A 16,392-nucleotide genomic window follows, 5' to 3' on the forward strand; every position below is an offset into this window, starting at 1 on the left:
TCTAAATGCATGTGATAATGTAATCACATCACAGCCATGCTTGTTGTACAGAAGCTGCCTGAATCAGGGGATTGGATGCCGATGAGACAAATGCGTAATCGCAGACACACGCGTGCAGACTCACACTCACGGACTGGGATGAGAATTCAGAAGCCAGGGCTCTCAGCCAACATAAAACCAACAAACACACACACACACACACACACACACACACACACACACACACACACACACACACACACACACACACACACACACACACACATACTTACACACCCCATCCCCCCTTTCTCGGTCCCATCTTATGCCTTTAACCCCTGTCTCCCTCCTCCTCAAAATAGAACAGCCCATCACTCACGTCCCGTTTGTTATCCCCCACTCTGACACGGAGCAGTTGACACAAAGACAAAATGACAGGATATATAAATATTTACACTCAGCATCAGTGGCCACGCCAGTCTTCAGTCTGCCAGCACTCAAAGTTAGTGCTCTTCAGTACTGCAAGGCCAGCAACAATGGCAACATGTGGAACCGATTCTGAAACATGAATGGCTTGCCTGTGAGTGGTGTAAATAGAGTGTGGCAGCGAGCGCTCACGTATATGAAGAGCCAATTCAATCTAAATGCTGCAGTGTGGTGATGGGCGGCAAAAAGAATGGCAACTATTTCGTCAAGTTGGTTTGAGGAAACGATTTGCCCGAGTTGTCAAAAATAACAAACACGTGCTCAGTTTGACTAAATTCAAAGGAAAAGGAGAAGTAAGTTAAGACCTTTGCCGATGCTCTGTCCTTGAAGGTTGTTTTATTTTTATGTGATGTAGAGCAAGAAAAACAAGCATATTCTACAGCTAAAACTCATACTACTGTGGCTGTGCTGTGGACCCGGGACCGCGAGTGAATCATGCAAAACAAACCACCGTGAAGCCACAAATAAGTGTGCAATAAAATATTTAAATCTTAATGTGTATTTAGGAGTCGTTTGGTTCTAGGGGGCGCGGGAGAAGAGACAACCTTTTAAGAAGATGACCAAATCTCTTTAGGCCACTTAAAAAATAAATAAAAGGGATGAAAATATATATGTAGGGAAAGGACATGCAGGACTTTTATTGCAGCGGGTAAATGAAAGACAAATCCAAAAATATGGACAGGCCCTTCTTCCTGCCATTGACAGCCTCTCATCCATTGAAATAAAACATGGCTAGAACATAGCTGACCTCAGACAAAAATAAAGACTTCAGAATTCAAGCGCCCAAGACCTTGGAGGGCTTTCAGTTTAAAAGAATCACCCCCAAATGACCAATTGAAAGATCTCTGAAACTAGTTGTAGCCTGTTGCGTTTATGAATGCTATGAGGCCATTTGTTTATTTCCCTGCTTTCACTCCCCTCTCTATAACGATGTGTTAGCCGTTCAGGGATGATAAAAGCTGAGCTCAGTCAGTGGCTGTAAAACAAGTCTGCCGGTTCCACTCCTCAGAGACGTGGCCCTCCGCTTAGACTTGGCCTGTGAAGGCATTGTTTACATCACAGTTTATAACCTTTAAAAGCCTTCAAGCATTCACCCAGGAGCACTTGTTAAATACAACACTTTATTAATACAGCATACGTATCTCAGGGGCCTTGAGCTACAACAACACTACAAATGTTAGGTCAGAAAACCTTCGCGAAAGAATCTGTTCTTTACCAAGAATATAGGGATAGTCTTTCAACACCCCTCCTAAAATAATTCTATACATGAAACACATTTACATTGGACCTCTGTTGAAGCTATATTCAGACCCGTTTTCACGAAGGCGTAGCGAGTGTACATGTTGTATAAACTTTCTGAACGGAGCTGCTGAGCTGTACAGTGTACTTTCTTTCTGAAACCCCACATTTCTAAAACCGCCATACAAAGCAGAAAGTGTTTTTTAGACTATAGCATCCACTTTACAGTAGCAGGTCTGTCAGCCAAGTGTTGTGCCAAGTCAGAAAACCACCATTCCCAGTGGGGTCAAACCCATGTGAGGCACGCCCTTCCACAGTCAGGCCACAATCACACAGAGAGAAAGCTGTCACTGGAACACATTCAGACGATCCTTCACCTTGTCTTCTCTGGTCACAACCACAAAAAGTATATTGGACATACATTTAGAGATATTGTTAGATCTTTTATCAGCAAGGTGAACAAACAACAAGGAATTAGCTGCAGACCTAGTCCAAGGGCTACAAAACAAAAGCAGAATATCACTCTATTATCTCCATCACCTACTGTACTGTCAGCCTAACCTTGAATATAAAAAGATTGCTTTTCTATCATATGCCAGAATAGATTAATCTGACTGTAGTTGATTCATCCATTTCTTTTAAAGTAATTGTTTGACCTCTAAAATGTCAGGGAAATTGTGAAAATATGTGAGCCCAATGTGATGTTGTCAAATTGCTTGTTTTGTTCCACCAACTATCCAAAATTTTTTTTCCTTTCAAAGGAATAATGTGGTTTCCTGGTGAGAATATGATGAGAAGATTGATACCTTTCTCCCCAGCAAGTCATTTATCTTTAGACTAGAAAGCAAAGTGTATTCACCAAAATGTGAAACCATTTCTTTGTGCTGCTCGTCCTTGCTATAAGACTCAAAACAGATCTCTAAATGTATGTCCCGAAGGAAAAGTTTAGCCTGAGCAGAGCCGCCGTGTGTGATCCACAGGGGCACATGTAATGTGTTTGTAGTCCTCCCAACTTGGCTGAAGAGGAGCCATGGCAGCCTCGCTCTACACATTCTCAACAACCTGGGATTACACTACATTACATGGAGCACAATGACACACAAAGGATAGAAGGATAATAGGTTTAACGAGAGGTTTCTTTTCCCTCACACACTGTCTGTTTATGTGTGTACGTATGCGTGCATATGTGTCTGCATATTCTGCAATGACTCATAGCTTTTTTTTGTGTTTATTGCAAAAAAAGCTAGGGCTATAATTTGGCAGTGTGTACTGTACGATTTAGAACAATGGGATGTCTTTGAACAGCACAAAGACTATCATCAGGCCACGAAATGAAAGTCATTAAAAAACCTGAGCTTGAATATAACTAAGAAGTCTAGGTTGAATGGATATCTTCATGAGACCATGGGAATAAGCAGCTGCTCTGCAAAAGCTGCTGATTCACAACATAAAGTAAAAATAAATATTGGAATGTAAGTAAACAAAGCATGAAGATAAAACCAGCATTAAAAGGGAAACTTTTTGTTCTTTGTCCCCTCATGAAAGCATGAAAAAAAGCATAAAAAACCCCCAACCTACACATGGAAGGTCTGTGGAGCTTTAGAGCTCTGAAACCAGGGCAACAAAGCTGATGTGTAGACAAGTCAACAAGCTTGTGAGCTCAGAAACTTTGGCTGAACTTTTAGGCTTTTATTAGTACTATATTTACCATTATATAATATTGTATGTCTCCAATGAAGCCTCAGATTATTCCTGCAGTTGGCTTTGTCTTAGTGAACCATGTCTGATTACTAACTGAAATGTCAACCCTTTTCATTAATGCTCCTATATTTCAACCAAAGCATTAGGCCACAGGAGCTTAATGGGCCATTCTTGTACATTAGAGAACACAAACGCGTTGACCACAGCTGACCCGCTGGCTGCTGTGTGATCCCCCTTAATGCAGAAAGCACAAGGCAGGAACGTATTATGTTAGCTGGGCAGTTAATTATCATCATTGCACTCAATTGGCGCAGGGGGAAGAGTGCCACCTCAGCTAACAATGAACGGACAAAGACGCTGAGAGAGAAAGGGTTGTAGAGGAAGAGTCCTCGCGTCTGTGCTGGGCGGCGTTACTGAATATGAGGCATGCATGTGGTTCTTTGGACACACTCAGTGACCTTGGTCTGCTAGTTCATTTCAATTTAGACGGAATCTTATGTGATTATCTGACTGGGACGCTGCTGGACTGAAAACAGCTCAATGACATTCTGCTGCTTCGCACAGGGCAGACAGAACTGCATTGATCGCTTCTGATGCTTTCTTTTAACCAAGTTTCACATCATTTTATTACAGTTTAGTTGTTCAATAGCAATGTGAGATAAAGGGGGAGGACGATGAAATCTGATGCGGAACATGCTGTACCTAAAAACTGCAGAGCCGTGTAGTCAAGTCATACGAGGAAGGTTGCGTCTGCTTTTATGTCTCAAGGGAAGGAGCAAAGAGGAAAGGAAGGCATCAGATGTAGTTAGTTGGCAAAGTAAGCTAACGTAAAGTGGTTTGAAAACACAGTCTCCGGCTTACTTTTCTATTTTTTTGGGCAATCTAATGTGCCATCCAGGGCGGGGGAAGGGAGGAGGGGAATTTTAGAGACTGTAAATAAGAGCCCTTTGTCAGGCAGTTGATGAGTTGAGAGTTGAAGGAATGGAGACGGTGAGAAACAAAAGTAGGGAGAAAGCATAATTAGAACATTCTAACAGTTTAATTACATACAGTTCACATAATTATGGTGTCTCCCTGGTGTGTGTGTGTGTGTGTGTTGCATGATTACCTGAGTGTGGGATGAGTGGGTGCTCTGTCTTGTGACAGGGAGATTCAGGCAGCAGCACTGGCCCTCTCCTACTGGCCACGCCTGCAGGCCACAGGACCAGCATGCACTGCAGCAGCAGCAGTGCATGCTGGGTAACAGGGCGTCCCATGGGGGCCTGGGCTTGGCTTACTTCTCCTTAGGCCTCAGGGGCCAAGAGCATTGGAGAGACACACCTGAAAGGACAGAAAGAGACAGATTTAGGTTTAAACAAAGACTTATTTCACATTGGCTTTAATCAAAGCGCTGAAAAGCTTGATACGGTATAGCACTTCGCTACAAGCACAGTGGATTCACTCCGTGAGATGAAAAGCATAAAAAATAAATTCTGACAAAAGGGGAACAAGGGAGTGAGGTGCAAAGAGAAGAAAGTGTGACTGATCCGGGGGGTTGGGAGTTTTGCTGAGTAAAACCAGCCTGTGTGCTTCACACCTCTGACATGCAGTGCATGAATCAGACATGGTTCTGTGTTACCTCAAACACCTCATGTGTGTGCGTCTGTGTGCTCTAATATCTGAAATGATGTGCCATTTGTGTGCATGTCTTTGTTTCCACTGCAGAGGAGCTGATTGTATGTAGTGAATGGCAGCAGTGGTTCAATGTGCGCCTGTGTGTGTGCATGCATGAGTTTTTCATTATTAGGAGTCTGTTTGTGTGAATATGTGAAGGATATATGTACGCAGCACTCCTTGCGGGTCAATTGACTCCTATAGCTGCTGTAAATCTGATGTTTGTATTCACAACCAAGCACTCAAATTGCTGGATGTGATTATTATATAATGCTTACTGCAGATTTGTGTTTCCCAGAAAAGTCATTCCCTGCAAGAACAACAAAGCAGTTCCTACAACTCAATTGTTCATGATTTCTTTTCTATGTGGGGGTGAATTGATGAGCGGTCTAGACCGTCTACATCATTACTTGTTAATCATTTATGTGATGCTATTACCAGAAATGATTCATGCCATGCGCAAGAATGGAATAAGCCCCCCCGCCTGACTGTATACCACGGTTTGAGCAGCGTGTGTGGTGGAGTGAGTGAAGTAGCTGAGGATCTCAGCTGTAAAGTGCAATGGCAAGCCTTTGCTTTGCTTCAGTTTTCATAACAGAAAAATGTAAATGACTGTATTCTGCAGTCGAACCTGTGGAGCATTTACTATCTTATTGCATGTGAAATAGGATTTTCATCTGTTGTCCAGTCAGCGGGGTAAAAATGGTGCTTTGTAGAGCAAGAACAGAACAATCCTCCCTCCATGGCAGAGTGGATTTAGCGTGAATGGTGGGTTGCAAGTAAGCAAAAAGTATTAATACCCTGTTTGTTTTGAGAAGGCAACTTGTAATAGGAAGATAAAACATAAAAGACAAAATTGAACAGAGCCAATATATGCAAAACCTCTCCCTCTGAAGTATGAATTGCCCTTAGTGCAGGGAAGCTTTGAGTGGCTATTGGGTAAAACATACAGTGAGGCACCTCTCTACACCTGCGTGCACATGAAAACCCTCATGCTGTGAGTGTGGCGGTTTTATATCATTTTCCCCATGGATGGAAAGTTAACTCTGCCTTCAGTGTGCATGAATAGGATCCATGACCTTGGGGCCAATATGGAATTCATTCAAAGTCCAGTGTATGAATGCACAGGTAGCGGGGAGATGCGGTTTGCCTTCACCCACAGAAGTAATGTAAAACACCTGTCATCCATGGCGGGGGACAGTCAGTGACAGCCTCTCTCTGTTCTTATTCCCTTTCGTCTTGACGGTTCACACGTCAACTTATGTGCTCTTTTGCAGCTTTGCTTTAGTCAACCTGTCGTTTTGAATGCCACTTTTCTTTGTCTGCTACTCTCCTTGACAATCTGACACATTTTTTTTTCCTTTACCAAAATTCCATTTTACCTGTTGCAACCGAAAGCGAGCAAGTCATTTCCCCCAGGTAGTCTGTGGCTGGGACATTACTCTTGTCATTTTTAATTCAGTCTTATAAACGTTAATGTCTGCATTCACTATGGAGAAATATATACCTGATCCGCTTGGCACAGAGGGGGAACTTGACGTAAGAAATTAGATTATTGATGTTTTTACAGTGTGTGCGCTTGTTTATAAAGGGCTGCGGTACAAGTATTGTACATCTGTGTCTGTCCCCAACACACAAACACATGCAGACGTACAGCAGAGGGCTGGCTGACAGAAGCAGGCGCTGAGGCCACTGAGCTGCGTGCTCTTTGCTGTCCTCGTTACCTCTGCAATAGCCGTGTATACGCAACCTCATATCATGTCTGCACCACAAGTACATACACACAACACGTGTGCATGTTCAGAAAACAAAGTTCCACCATCTCATATATGCACAATTTGTAACGCTATTGCAAGAACAAGCATTTAGCTAAACGGTTTGTATTACCAGTCTCTTTATCACTCATGCCTTCTCCTGGTTTTACTGATTCATGGGGTGTTTTCAAACCCTTTCAGTTGTAGAGTTGTTTCATTTAATATTAAAATGTGCTCTGAGATTTAAAGCAAAAAAAAAAAAACTAAAACAAAAGCTCCACCAAATCACCTTGAGTTCAAACAAACGCATATTAATACATTTACCTCCGTACAAAACACTTGCAAAGCAAATCTTTGAATATTTTAAATTGTGCAGTGTTTCCGTCAATGTTTGCCAGCTTGTTTTCTTCTTCCTCACCTTTGTTGGCGCATTGCTACACCTCTTCGTGCATTGAAGGAATAGCTTGAAAACGGTAACAGGAATGTGTGTGGTGACCCAATCATAACAAAAATTGCTCCAGAGCATTACCATCTGGCAAAACTTAGCAGGGTACCTGAATTTAATCAATGAATAAACATGCAAATCAATACATATGATAATAATTTATGATATAATCCAATGAGGATCCAAAGTATGATTAATGTCAGACTCAAAATGTAAGTAAACCCTTGTTGTTTTTACCTCCCTTTTTACATCTGGATTCAATGAATCTTACTCCCATCTCTGCATGGAATAATGAAAACCTATCATTGCATGGTGAAACAATTAAGAACTATGAAATCTACTGTAAATATTCATGAGCCATAAATTAAAAACTATGCATATGCCACTTTAAGGACCTGATTTATGTCCACACATGCATTTGCATCATGTCTTTTAAGTACCAGAGCACAGACAGACAGCCGTAACTTGATTTAATACCAAACCATTTTATTGTTTCATTCCCCCTAAAGTGATCTCAGGTGGATCCTTTTTTTAGTGTCTTTAACTCACCACAAGCCACCGACTGGTCCTGTGGGAGAAAACTGGAAGGGCTTTCTGTGCTGTTCGGTGGTCTAAACTCTAAATCATCTCCAGGGCATTAGTACAAGCCTCCAGCACCACCTCCTCCTACTCATCCTTATCCTTCTCCTACTTCTTTCTCTCTCTTGTCTCTCTTTCACACCTCTACAAATAAGGACACACAAAAACACACGTACAGTGCCAGTGCATTTAGACACATGCACACACTCTGAAATCACCTTGGGACCCGGTGATGGATAACACACCGGTGCACTTAGCAGAGGGATCCCTAGCCATACAAAAAAAATGAAACATGTTGTAAACGATGTTATTTGAAATGCATGTAGTGGACAGATAAGACAGTACAATACAGTATTCCTGCCAGGACAGTGTAAAGAGAAGAAGAGAAGACACAGACCAGCGTGAGCTGCAACACAAGTCCACCGTCTAAAGTGCATGCTTGAATACCCTCGTCTTTTGGCTTCAGCGGGGTGATATCTGAGAGATCACTTATTCATTTGACTCTTAGAACCATACACTACATTGCCACAAATAGAAGACTGACAAAACATCAAAAGTCATAATTAGCAGTACAAAATACAGTATCCAGAAAATCTTTATGATAACCCTAACCTGTTTATAAGAAAATCTATAACCTCGACAGATTTCTGCGATTGGTTAAGGCTAGAAAGAAGATCAGTTTGTGATGAAATAATAACGTGACGTCGCAACGTAACTAGCGCAAATAAAAAAACATCCTTACCAGTCTTTCTTGTGCAATGTCACTTAACGAGTGTAAAGTCAATGTAGTGTAAAGTCAGTCAACAATCACTTTTGGTGTCACATGGGACACAAACAGCGGTCTCCTGTGAGAAAGTCCTTTGTTCGTTCTGCTAATGATCTATGTAACTCTCAGACCCGTTCAACAAAAATGCTCATTGTGTAAATCCTCACATGCAAATTGCTTGAGACAACTGTCAAACCTGTCAAGCAGAAATGTTTTTATGAGTTTCAGTAATTCAAAAAGAGTTGATGAATGAATGACAAATGAATCTTGCATAATATTAGCATCCGCACATTTTTATCACAAATGATGAAATTATTACTATTGTTATTATTCACACATTTAGAATCCACTGAATAATTGTGCGGCTTGTTCAATTATAGTGGTGTAATGTCCCCTCAAAACCCACAGTTAAAGACAGCATAGTATATGTTCAACTCACAAAAAAAGTAGACAAAGAATAATGCAGATGCAAAGTGTACTTGCAGTAAAATGTTTTCGAGCTGAATAATGGATTGGCTCAGACAATCAATAGCTGTTTGCTGCATAGTTTTGGAAAGTTATATAATGGCACGTTCACCTGCGCATGGACAGTATTAGACACACACACCCCACACACACACCCATACCGCTGCATCTTTGCATTATAGAAGTTGAAGTGTCAGCTAGCTAATCAATTGAAGTCTTCCTGCAGTAACGAGTGGAGAGAGGATCATATTAACACCACTATTGATTTTGTCTGAAGGGGACTTCATGATAGTCGAATTACACTATACATAATGAATACGTTCTCTAATAAACGCCGGCTATGGATCCGTCACACACACACACACACACACACACACACACACACACACACACACACACACACACACACACACACACACGCAGGCTCACATACAAGCATGTTTGTCAAATGTGAGGGGTGCAGTGATGATCCATCTGTCCAAACACAGTCAGGGGAGGGTGAGTTTGGGGTCACAACACAGTGCTGATATATGCCTCTCTCTCTCTCTCTCTCTCTCTCTCTCACAAACAGGGCACATCAGTAAAAATCAACCCAGACTTTGCTTTAGACCAGAGCACACAAAGACACCACAGAGCTGCTTCATAAAGCTCTATGTTTGTCAGACAGAGCGCTTATATGTGTGTGTGTGTGTGTGTGTGTGTGTGTGTGTGTGTGTGTGTGCTTGGATGTGATTGACTGGGTGTTTGCCTGTTTATCACTCTGTCTATCAAACAAGTTATTGCCAGTTTTTGTTTGTTGTTCTGAGTCTTTGTCTGCCAATTGGTATCTGGTCTAAAACACAAGACGCCAAAATCACAAAGCACACACAGAAATGACGAAGATGTTTGCTCTTTACTTTGCTGTCTGTCTGGTTGAAAAGGACAGCTGATTAGTTTATGATTGAACTATGTTATGGATTGATAAAAGAATAAAATGATGGCCATGAAGTCTAACCACAACTTACCAACTGACTGACTGAGTAACCCGACAAAATAGATGACCGACTGACTGACTGTCAGGCTGGCGGACTGAATGACAAACGATCTGACAAAGTGACGGAGCGACTGATGAAGCGCCTGAATGAGTGATTGACTGATGCGCAAAACACAACATGATTGACAGACCAAGTAGTCGACTGACTTTTCTTCTTTTCCGGCTGCCACGAGGATTTTCTTTCACCGCCACCTCTCGGATTTCTTCTACCGTTATCAATCCGGTGCCCCCCTTTCTGTTTCTACCTGTCATTGACCTTTTCCCTCACTATTTATGCTCTCAGTCCACCGGGTGTGTCACGGGCTCGGTGGAGGATGACAGAGAGAATGACGGAGTGATGATATCGCCATCAAAGCCTCATTGCCGCACAGCAGGGCCCTTTCCGCTTCGCGACCCCCGGATCAGGGGGCAGGTTAATTCCGCGAGAAGAAATGCTTGTGTCTCTCCAAGAGTGAGATTGAAAAGCGCACTTGGATCAGATGGCTTGTTTGTTTCAAAAGCTTATCTGTGGTGCACAGTATTGCTTTTGATGCGCAAAATCAAATGTGCACATGTGCATTTTATCTTTTCAGTCTTTCACATTCATTGTCTTTCTCTGTAAAACTCACACTCACACACACACACACACACACACACACACACACACACACACACACACACACACACACACACACACACACACACCTGAGTAGAAAGCTCTCCCAGTTTTCTCTCCAGCTCAGAATGCATTTCACACTTCAGCTTCCTACTTTCAACCAATATTTCTCTGCATTTGGATCAAATAAGTAATTCTGCTTGAGCGTGTGTGAGCATGCTATTGCCAGCTGCGGCAGTGTGTAGCTGGTATTGTTTTCAATTGTGAGTCTGTGTGTGTGTGTCGTCATGGCAAAATATGGTTCTGGAGACACCTACTGAAGGGGGAACTACCACAAAAGCAGTTTTGAGTACTTTGCCAAGTGTTTGTATGTTTGCGGATAGATTTTGTTAACGCCATGGAAGATGGGCGTGGTCCCCACACTTTACGCCCCAGGCCCGATTTGGCTTTGTGGCTGGTGTGCTCCTATCACAAAATGGTCTTGAGGTGTTATGAATCCTTTTTGGTTCAAATGAATATACAGTACATATTTTGTACATATGTCAGTAGTGCACCACAGGGCAGAAGTTGATAGAACATCTGTTTGTGGCCGCTGGTTTGGAAACGCCCACAAAGAGGCTTGAAGCTGAGTTTCCACAGATATGTCATCCGCTTTGTAAATTTTTTTTTTTTAAATGCAGCAGAATAATTGCAAAAAGTGAGTTTTCAAATTCCAGTTCAAACTAAATTTACTCTTTGGGCATGTATGTATTTCAAGCGTATTTCTATATTTTTGCCTGCACATGATCTGACTGAGTCAGATATGTTCCACAAACCGCTCTATATTGGAGTAAACATTAAATTAAACAAATACTGGATCAGTTTCCCCCTGTCAGAATAATGCTCCGAGATTGCAAATCTGTTGTTAGTTTGCAATTGCCGCAGATGATTTGGAAAACAGAGCGATGACTTGTTGTGTATTTTCTGCTTTCAGCATATGGAAGGACGTGATAGAGCTGATGAAACACAGGTGCTGGAGCAGAACAGCAGAGAGCTTCTCTGATGTTGGACGGAAACATCACAGGTACTCGACTAAGTTCAAAGTGTGTTGCACAAAACTTCTGCTTAAACTTTTTTTACAGTAAATATTCTTTAAAAAAAATGTCACCTCCTCTGCTCCTGATTAATGGTTGCACACACCTCTCTGGTATTTTTGGTTCATGCTGAAAAACACAATGAAACTTAAACACACTAAAGTCTGTGTACTGTACTGAGGTGAAAGGCTTTGACCAGCCCTGATGATTGACCTGACCACAACCATAGCTTTGGTCCAGCTAAATCTGGGACGTATATCACTCACATTTACACACACACACACACACACACACACACACACACACACACTGACTCTCCACTGACTTGTTCAAAAACACACCCAGCAATTTCTTCCTGAGTCCCACCCAAATTCTCCAGAGCTTCCCAAATCCTGCTGTTATTTTTACTCAACTGGCTTACCCTCTAGCACTCATGCTGATGCATTACCGCTCGCCTGAATGTGGTGTGCATTTCTACACAACACATCTCCAGACGAGGAAAAGGCTTAAACAACATGCAATATGTGGCAAGAATAGTGACATCATGCCTGAAAAGAGACAAACATCCGTGTGGAAGCTCTCACACGCCACTAGGCACTAGATTACCAGCATGACGTGGCCCAATCTTTGCTGCCTCTATGATTGCTGGAGGTACTGTAGTTCAGTATGACCTGCGATTCAAAACCTTTGCAGAGCTCTTGGCTGAATGGCCCTTGAAAAGAGAGCATGGCTTTTAAAACTGTTCGCTTTCAAATTTAGGTCAAGGTAAGGCAGAGTCAGGACTTGTGGCCTACACAGCCGACTTCATAATTACAGAGAATTAATCATTTCTGAGGTTGGTTGGTTTCTTCTCTGCTTCTGACATGGGTACTATGAAAATAGATAACTGAGTTTTCATTTGTATTAATTTCTCTTAGGAACGGTCCTTAGCTCTTCTTAAAGGAAAAGTTTGACATTTTGGGAAATGTACATACCAGTTATTAGAAACAGGGAGTATCAGCGAGCCAGGCTCTGTCTAAAGGTGACAAAACCCACCAGCACTTTTAAAGCTAACCTGATCTCATGGGAAGCAAGTAAATAGCACAACATTTAAAGGACATTTTGCGTGTCATAATTATGTGCTTTAGGCTTTTTGCATGTCATTTTACACTACATGGTTAACATGAAACAGCTGCAGCTAGGATTTGGCTAGGTTTAAAAAAAAAAAAAAACACATCATGGATGGGCTTAAAATAAGTTTGTAAACTAAGTAAAACGTAAACAACGTAACAAAAGAAAACATGTCACAAAAATAACTACAAAATAACCCAACTACACTTTGTGACATGAACACCGGTCTCTTAACACCAGTCTCCTGACACACATCCACCTCCCCTAACACCCGCCCACCACAGGAAGTCTTTCTTTTCTTTGAGTGAAGCATATTCACGCGTATGCGATTACATTGCAGTCATTACAGACTACGTGGCGTAATATGAATGTCTTACAAATTGCCAGACTGGGATGCCTGGTTCCTGTTCAGAGCCAAGAAAAAGCCTGATAACACCCTGTAAAACTATGAATTGTGTTTTTTAGGAATGAAACAAACGCAATACAACATGTTAACTGGTGTTCATTTTTAGTCTGTACGCTAGGCTAAGTTAGCCCACTTCAAGCTGAAGCTTTATTTAGAGTTTCCAAAATGTAAAACCTTCCTCACAAGAAAAAGACCCTGAAGAAGCTCGAAAATTAAACAAGGCCACATGCAGCATAGACAGAGGAATGCAACTATCAGCTTCATCAGGATCCGTGGACGGCACGCACTCTGAACAGTATTGCACAAGCCCTCTTTCTACCTGTACAGCCGGGCTGCTGCTGCTGCTGCTGCTGCTGCCGCTGCTCTTCTGAGAAATGTCTGCATAACACAGTGACAACTTGTGAAGAAATCCAGTGGCGGACGCAGGCACCGATCGACTGACACACAGCCCAGACCCTCCGGCTACTGTCTGAGCCTCTCTCAGTGTCAAGAAAGCGCTGTTCACAGGGAGCAAATTGTCACAACAACCTTGCAGCTCTGGAGAGGATTAAATGTCAGAGAAGAAACCGAGAGTTTGTCACCCCTGTCCCAAAACTACATCTCACTGAGAGTTGATATTTCCATGACCTCATGTACTAAAAACGCACCTCTCTGACAGGAAAGCAAGTGTTAGGTTGCCAGCTCCCTTTTGCAAAGACTCAAGGTACATCTTCGATGCTAATGTCGCCGGTGACTTTGACTGAACAGCTAGCACCGAAGACTAACACAGACCCCCAAATCCCTCAACTGATTTGCAAGCAGAATAACAGGTTCTCTTTTTCACCCTGGAGATGATCAAACCAATCCCCTCGTGGCTGTTTTGAAGAATTTCATGTCATTTTCTCAATGTTTAACTGCTTGAGTAATGCATTGGCATCAAAGATTTCTTGCACTTCAAAGCCTTTGTTCTCGGTGCGGCGTATCAGCAGCACCGCTACACATGAGAGGAGCGGTGTCATCTGCCGCCTGATCAAGGCAGCGGTGCGAGAATGGCCACAACACCTCAAGACGTTGAACAAAACAACTCGCCACACATGCAGGAAATACAAACATTAAAGTCATGCGCTCACAGTGGCACATGTACCTGGGACTGCGGCGAAGGGGGGCATAAAGCCCACCACTGAGGGATGGTGACATTTTTGAAAGCTTTAATTACATGCTTGGTTAACGGGTAGTCGACTGTCTCACTGGGCACAAAATTACACTATCACAGTCTACAGCTGTGCACAGACTTGCCATTCGCACAAACACACCTGCCCTCTGCACCTCTGAGGTGAAGAAGCAAAGTGATTGCACTCGCTGCTCTGCCAATATCAAGGGCGACGACTAACTACAGGACCAGCTCATAGATCTGTCCTTTCAAAAGGGCACAGACGCGCCTCACACAAGAACGAAATGCTACCGAGATGCTAACCACACTCTAAATGAAAAGAAAATTACACTCATCCAAGGGTAAATTCCTCTCATTCAGTTGAGAATGTGAAATCAGTGATGGGAGACTTTTTTTTTGGGGGGGGGGGGGGGATTCTGCACAGAATACTGCAGTTTTGAATCATACCATTACTAATATGATAATCAATCATATCAGCTTTAGCGGTGACAGGATATGACTGGGGGAATGATGGATGAAATCTCATACAGATAGATTCCGCTGCAAGGGAGGTCGAGTCTCTTCGGTTATATTTGCTGTAAATGTACAAAGCGTTCAACTGTGTGTGCTGTTGGTGGGTGTTCTATAGCAGACGTGGAGGGTTTAACAGTACATGTACTCAATGTGAGGTTTTATATTTGTACTCCACCACATATCAGAGGTATTGTACTTTTTACTTGTTTGTAATACAGACCTGTTACTTTGATGCAGCTATAATGTTATAATAACAAGGAAACTTTGCAATATAGATAGGAATGAAACTACATTACATTACAGTCATTTAGCAGACGCTTTTCATTCATTCAACATAGGTATTCAAGAGAACTACTAGTCACCAGAAGTCATAAGTACATCTCCTTTTCCAAACAAGCATCTCAGAGCATGAAGCAGAGCATAACTCAGAGCCCAAGTACAGTGCAGAAACAAACAAACTAGAAAGTGTGGCGTATGTAAGTGCTAGTGAAGTGGAGATTTCTAGTTCAGAGTCTGGGAATAACCTCATTTCGATAAAGCGGCCTTTATAGATATATATTGAAATAATTCTATCCATTTTGCAAGACACTACAGGGGAAATGGGTGAAAGAATTAACTTATAGATATCACCATGTAACTTCCCTCGCTGTTTACTTATTTTAAGAAAATTCTTCTAGTTTTCTGAAATGTTACATTAAAATATGCAAACGAGGCATTATCTAATGCTAACTTCATTTTTGTGTATTTTGTACACGTCGTGTCTATTTCTTTCCCATTCTTAAGTGTATAACACTCGTGGATTATACTTCATGGGGAAATTAGGTCAGCTGCAATATGATGTATCTTTAACTTTACAAAACTGTTTCAGCTGCTTGGCTAGAACTAAAGTGAACTTTAGGGCATCATCTTCTTTCTTTTAAATCTGGTCCGTCACTGTCATGAATCCCAATTGGTCAAACCCGAAGGGAGACAGTGGACTTTAATCAATCTTTCCACATGTTTCTTGCAATCAACACAACCAAGATAACAAGCCTAACAGGCTGCCAACTCCTACAGCTCAGTAATTATATGCCTAAAAAACAACAACAACCACCTCGTTGGCAAAAAGAAAAAAAAACATAGACACTTATACTTCAACACACATAAAGGACCTACGGATGGGGAGGGAGCCATAAGGAAGCTGCCTTGAGATGAGTCGTCTTACAGTATCTGAAGAAATGTGGCAGGAGGGATAGTAAATTAGCTCTTGGCTCCACTGGAACCAATTAATTACCCGAGTGTGGGCATGTGTGCGTGTCTGTGTGTGTCTGTTGAGTGCCTGGCCTAAGTTGTTAATTTGCCCCGTTAACGCCAGAGACAGGCACAATAGCAGAAAGTTATAGCTTTAATGAGAGGGAGAAATGGGTTTGGTTAACAGCAGCTGTTTTAACACCAGAAAGGATGCT

General features: G+C 42.1%; 1 protein-coding gene across 2 annotated transcripts in view; it reads right to left on the bottom strand.

Moving 5' to 3' along the window:
* sema5a (sema domain, seven thrombospondin repeats (type 1 and type 1-like), transmembrane domain (TM) and short cytoplasmic domain, (semaphorin) 5A) overlaps positions 1–16,392 on the bottom strand; it is a 109,670-nt gene that overhangs the window by 75,627 nt on the left and 17,651 nt on the right. For both annotated transcript variants that reach the window (XR_011102841.1, XM_068709818.1), the window contains exon 2: positions 4,514–4,725. Coding sequence is in view for 1 of the 2 variants with exons in the window: in XM_068709818.1 (XP_068565919.1) it covers positions 4,514–4,661 (148 nt within the window). In the remaining variant the exon portion in view is untranslated. The remainder of the gene's footprint in view (positions 1–4,513; positions 4,726–16,392) is intronic.

Source organism: Cebidichthys violaceus, unplaced genomic scaffold (assembly GCF_023349555.1).
Source record: "Cebidichthys violaceus isolate CVI_PGR_0920_01 unplaced genomic scaffold, fCebVio1.0.p SCAF_15, whole genome shotgun sequence".
Lineage (NCBI taxonomy): Eukaryota > Metazoa > Chordata > Actinopteri > Perciformes > Stichaeidae > Cebidichthys > Cebidichthys violaceus.